General features: G+C 40.3%; 1 protein-coding gene across 2 annotated transcripts in view; it reads right to left on the bottom strand.

Moving 5' to 3' along the window:
* The window catches only part of antxr2a (ANTXR cell adhesion molecule 2a), a 72178-nt gene extending 71103 nt beyond the window's left edge, over positions 1–1075 (bottom strand). For both annotated transcript variants that reach the window (XR_004796613.1, XM_035658401.1), the window contains exon 1: positions 531–1075. Coding sequence is in view for 1 of the 2 variants with exons in the window: in XM_035658401.1 (XP_035514294.1) it covers positions 531–703 (173 nt within the window). In the remaining variant the exon portion in view is untranslated. The remainder of the gene's footprint in view (positions 1–530) is intronic.
* Between the last annotated feature and the right edge of the window lie 4989 nt (positions 1076–6064).

The raw sequence follows: 6064 nt of genomic DNA, 5'->3' as shown, positions 1-6064 counted from the left end.
CCAAAGGGGTTGGACGGGGGTTGAGATCGACTCAAGTTCCAGACCAAACTGGGAAAACGAATCCTTTATGCTCCCGGCTTTGTGCACATTATCATGTTGAGACAGGAAAGGGCTTTCCCAAAACCATTTCCATCAATGTCTTAGCAATTTCCACTGTATCTGTACATCCACACTTCCCTTCATTAAGAGTATATGGACCCTCCCATCTACACGGCTGCACGCGTGGAGACGACTGTCCATAAACTTTTGGCCACGTTTGGTACTCAACCTAACACTGTGATATCACCATGTTTGGTAGCAGCTTTCCAAATGCAGCATGCGAGTATGCAAAAACTACTGCAGTGGCCCAAAATCAGGTCACCGGATAGCAGGGGTCACAGAAAAGTGTGTGACACCTGCGTGCATCTAACAGGTAAACAAAAATAACTACATATCGAGATTTGCACACAACAAAGGGTTACAGAGTCTCCAGCGTTAGCTTTAGGAAGAGCGGACAGCGGTCTGAAACCAAAACTTTTTGTCTCACTTACTTGTCTAAAACAAAGTAGAGGTCGTAGGCTCCGTGGCAGGACGCTTCCTCTGCCCAGCAAGACGAAGCAAACAGACCCAGGAGGACCACAGCAACCGCCGCCGAGGTCCACCGACTCTTCCCGGGGAAAAGCTCACCTTCCGCGGGGAAATAACGTGACAACTTTTCAAACATGTTTGCCACACACACACACACACACACAAACAACTCAGTGAAGAGTTTAAACAATAAATAGCCTCGAAGGAGTGTCACAGAGCGCAGGCAGCTGAATACGACGTGCACATCCCGCGGTGAGTGAGCAGTTCATGTCAAAGTTCCTCCAAAACAACCCAGTTAACTGATTGACCTGCGAAATAAAGGAAATCACCGCTCCGACGTCAGCAGCGGCGGGATTTCTTCATCCTCTTGACTCACTCTTCTCCCACATCCTCAGTAACACCAACCTGGCCCCACAACGCACACAGACTCTGTTAAGAAGATAGCTTTAATCGATGCTAATAGTTCACCGTGCTAAAAGTACACAGTGCTTGGAAAAGTTAGGCTGCCTTCAAGTGCTCTTCGGAAGCTCGTACGTCTGAGTGCTGCAGGCGGAGAGTTTTTGTTGATTATAAAATGGTTGGTAATAAACACTTTAAACATGGCTTATGACTTGTTTTATTAATGCACCGACACCAGGGCTTAACGCTGCTGCATTTAATAGTAGAATGAGGTATATATAAGTTGCGCAACATATACAAACTCAATGCCATCTACAAAGTATGACATATACTCATTTCCATCCTTAATGACACGCATCACATACAGGAAGGGAAGGAACACACGGTGTGAGAATCCAAATGCAGAAACCCACTAGGCCATCCTGTGTCTCTAAACGTCTCACCGAAGTAGCGACACAGAGTTCACAAATTGTTTGTCTCTTCACGTTTGAACAAGTTTCAATGCAGTCTTTCCGACAGCACTTAAAAGCCTCAGCAGTTTCCAGTCCCGTGCGCATGACCGAGGTGAAACCAGCTGTTGGACAGAGCCTGGAGGTCCCAGTGCACACGCCCCACAACATCTGAATCATCCTTTGAACAAGGTTACTTAATAATGTTACATTAAAAAAAGAAGTTGGACAAACAGAGTTGATGTCAGTTACGAAATATTGTAGTGTTCTTTGTCTTCAGACTGGAAAGATTTAAAAGTAGTAGTGTGTAGTTAATGAGCGAGGCACTAACACTATATAGCTTATACATAATAGACAAATTAAGTCTATTTGTACTATACTATACTACTACTACTACTACTATACTATACTATACTATACTATAATATACTATATCTCTATAAATTTGGATCAGAAATATTGTGTCGTGGCTGAACATGTTGGTCCTGTATGAAACAAAACTTGCATTTGTGTTGCAATTAAAACCACAAGGTTCTTGTTAACTTTTGGCCCACAAACTAACACAGAGAGGGGGACACAGATACAAGATGATTTCCGTGTCCAACTCTTCGGGCTATTATGATTTTTGGAAGAACCACACAAGCTGCAAAGGCATCAGAAAATGTTTCTTCTCCTTCTTCCTCAAATATTTGCTAATATCCAGGTTAAGAGCTTGTTATTGAACCATTGATATCAGCGTGTCTTGACACACTACATTTGAAATAGCATGAACATACGTGGCAAACAAAGCAGGCATGAGGCATCCAAAACTCTTTTCCCAATACAGAGAAGAACAATCACTCTAAAGGAAACAGAAAAGTCTGTTGGCAAAATGACGACAGGAAGAGGCTGCAGATGTGAGGTCTGTGGAAATCTAAGATGTTTCAGAGATGTGGCACAAGGACACATTCTGAAGTTCAGCAGTAAAGAATTCCTTATAAATATTTTTTTCCCGCATGTGTTTTTGTAAGCTTCGTTGTGTTTATTTTCTCACCCAGTTTGTGTTTCTTCATTCCTCCTCTTTCAGTTTTTATAACTCATGTGCAAAGAGGGTGACGACCCTCATATGTGCCCAAGAATAACTTTGGCCTGTGCTCCTTCAATAACACACAACAGCAACAGACTCTAGAATGCAAAAGCGGTCTGGTATTGAGCAAATGCATTGTGGATATGGGTATCTGCAGTTTATTGTACCTTGCAGTGATCAGTGACCATTTATTGCCAAGTAGGTTTTCACATAGCGGGAATGTGCCTCGATGCATAACAGTCAAAATATACAAAGGAGAAAATACGAGAACTGACTGATTTAGAGCAGTTGTGTCTTGATGTACATTTTCAATGCAATTAGAAACACATAGGCTATTTTCAAAATGAGTCCCTGAAAGCACTGAGCATAGATAACATGTAAGACAAATTTTCTGTTTAACATTCAATTAAATGTGCCTTTTTATTCAAGGCACACTATGGAAACCACAGGTGCCTCCAATTTCAGCATGGATGGCTCATTGTGTGATTTAAATCCCCAAATCTGGCAGACTTAGTGCATTTCTCTACTCATTGATCTACACAGGGAGCTGAACCTCTAAACCTGGCAATGCACCCCGGAGCTGTATGCATAAAACTGAAGCCTTCCTCATCCTATTGCTGCCATGCTCCACCCGCTGAGCTCCACAGCACCATTTCACCAACTGCAATGTGAACATGTGGCCAAGTGGCATTCCAAAACCAAAAGTCTTAAAGGGAATACCAAGACGGATGATGCAAATGTTCTCACAGTTGTATCTATTGACTGTAGATGAGTAATTAGGTTTCGTAACTCCTGTGTTTCTGACTACCACCACCTCAGGTTACAATAAACGCTAATACCTTTCATCAAGTGGTATTTTCCAGGACATACAGGAAATTCCAGGTTTGAGCTTATCTGATCACTTGTGGCTTCAGGCTATGGAATTAGGTAAACACACACTGACAGACACTCAAAGTGAAAGCAGCACAGCTGTTGTTGAGCTCTACCTGGTTTACCTGTATCTGCTGCAAAACATGCTCAATAAAGGTAGAGTTAAAGGGTTTTATATATTTATTGCAATTTCTGGAATTCATTTCGGTTTATTTGTCTGCTGGTTTTACTGCATATGTCGCTGTCTAACTGTACATAGCAAATAAGTTGGTGATACAACAGCTGGCACCAGCATTAAAATCCATGTAAACATAGCATCAAAATAGAGGTTTGTAGTCCATATTCATTTGGAGATGCTGACTAATTGTTGAGGAAATTAACATTTTTTAAAAGGTCAAACAAAAGGTCAAACAACCTAGATAAATTACTACTTTTTTTGTTTCTCCACATTTCCTTCATTCTGGAACAGGTTGATTTTTATGTCAGTGCCTACATCCAGGAGAGCTGTTCTAAACAGTTTCACAGAAATGTGAATTTCATTTTGACAGACCAAACATTTGTCCTGTCTATGATCTACATCAGATCATTTGATTCGTCATATAATTGATGCAGCTGTGCCTCACTCTATTGACTTTTTATTTCCTTCACATTCATGCTGAAGGTAGCAGGACCTTTAAATTGATGCATAAAAAGCTCTAATTGGTTTGTAAAATGTAACCAGAATGCAGGACATGAAGTGTCTGACACTCAAAATCTCATGGGGGAGGACCCCCAGACCCCATTTTTGTTCCCCACAGCATGGTCTGCTGCCAAAGTGTCCCTTATTTTTCCACGCTGGTGGCAACCCTAGCGGCACTCCTGAGGACAAATTCTGTGACTCTGTGGTGGCATCAGCCATCTTCTACAGAGTGGTCTGCTAGAGCAGCAGCACCTCGACGGCTGACTGGAAGAGACTTAACAGACTGGTTAAAAAGGGCACCTCTGTCCTGGGATGGCCCTTCGACCTAACCCTGCAAGACAACAAAATCCAGAGATCTGACTGCTAAAGAGCTTAGCGTAGTTGCTGCTAGCATCAGTTATATGAGAACAGGAGAGCATTTCTTCATTGAAAGAAGAGAAAAGAACGGCACTGAAGGCTTTTCTTGATGAAAAAGATGTCTTCGCTCTTCTCTCGATTGGCTTGAAGAAGAGTTTGACTACATTATATGGTCCATTGATCTGATTAGTTGAAAGTGCCTACACTGTAAATTGGTTATAACAGTGATAACACAAAAAATAGGACCCAAATGCAAGTCTTTTTTGCCAAAAATAGGATCAGTACACAGGAGGTCAATCAGAATGAGCAAACGAATCCAACAGGGAAGAGGCAGAGTGTCAAAAACAGGTAGTAATCCAAAAAAACATATACTCTGGAGAAGGGGATTAACTGAACACAGGTGAACACAATCAAGGCCGAGCAAACAATCAAAAATGGGGTGAAAAAGACAAAGACAGGAAGTGAAGTAGAACGAGACACAAGAGGAGGAAAACTACAAAATAAAACAGGAAGTAACCGAGAAAAACTTATCTGATCTTATCTTTAATTGTAGCATGACATACAGTGAACTTTTTCTACTTGCAGAGGTGGGACAAAGTCCTTGTTTTGCAAGTCACAAGCAAGTCTTGGCTATTAGTATTGGCCAGTCCTGAGTCAAGTCCTAAACTATTTTTTGAGCCCCACTAACACTAACTGCAGAGTCTTCAGTTCCAAAGACATTTCCCTCCTGCTTATGAAATGTGATTGGTTGTTATCAGGTTGATTCAAGTATATAATAAGAAAAGAGCTGATTTGCTTTTTGCGTTTGTTTTACCACAGCATTTTAAAAGTTCAAAGTCAATAGGTTAAAGTCAAGTGAAGTTAAAAGTCATTAGTTTTAGAGTCAGTCTTTTTTTAATTTTGTCATTAAGTCATTAAATCCATTGTGATTCCACACTTTGGTCTGCTTGCCTGCTTTCGCTTCCTCCTGCACATCAGACAGATGTGAGCCAAAGATGGTCTCAAGATGATTTGGGGAATGTGACATTCCAATATATTTATAGTAGTTTATAATCATGTTTCTATTTAACTGGAGCAGAGTAAAAGTAAATGCTAACACAACAGCAGTAGACACTGTAGAATTTTATGAAAAGTAAGTATTGTGTGTATGTAGTCCTAATAAATATATACATGTACTGTATGTAAATTTACAGGCCAATTACTGGCTGTTACACTAACACTAAATATTGGGTATCTTTTTTTGATATCATCAAATTCCTCCATACCCACGATTAATTAAATTGCTCAACAATATTATTGAATGTAAAGGTCCAGTGTGTAGGATTCAGTGGCAGCTAGTGATTGAATTCCAGTTTTTGGTTTGTCCATTCTGGGCTACTGTAGAAACATGGCGGTTCAACGTGGTGGTCTCCATGGAAAGGTGACGCCCAGCATCTGTAGATAAAAATTACTCATTAGAAGGTAACGAAAACACAAGAATTCTTATTTTCAGGTTATGATATACTAATGAAAACATTGTTGGACCTTAAGAGAGACTTCCATTTTCGTAATAGAAAGGTTAATGTTAAACTTCATATACAAATTGTATGTTTTTAATTGGAGAGCTTAGAAATGTGAGTAACATACTTCTTCTGTTATGAAAACTTAAAAATGTAAAGATATTAAATATTGAAAATT

The sequence above is a fragment of the Morone saxatilis genome, unplaced genomic scaffold (assembly GCF_004916995.1).
Source record: "Morone saxatilis isolate NCDOM2014 unplaced genomic scaffold, NCSU_SB_2.0 Contig16, whole genome shotgun sequence".
Lineage (NCBI taxonomy): Eukaryota > Metazoa > Chordata > Actinopteri > Moronidae > Morone > Morone saxatilis.
The sequence above is the reverse complement of the archived record's forward strand: the minus strand, read 5'-3'. Positions and strand labels throughout refer to the sequence as shown.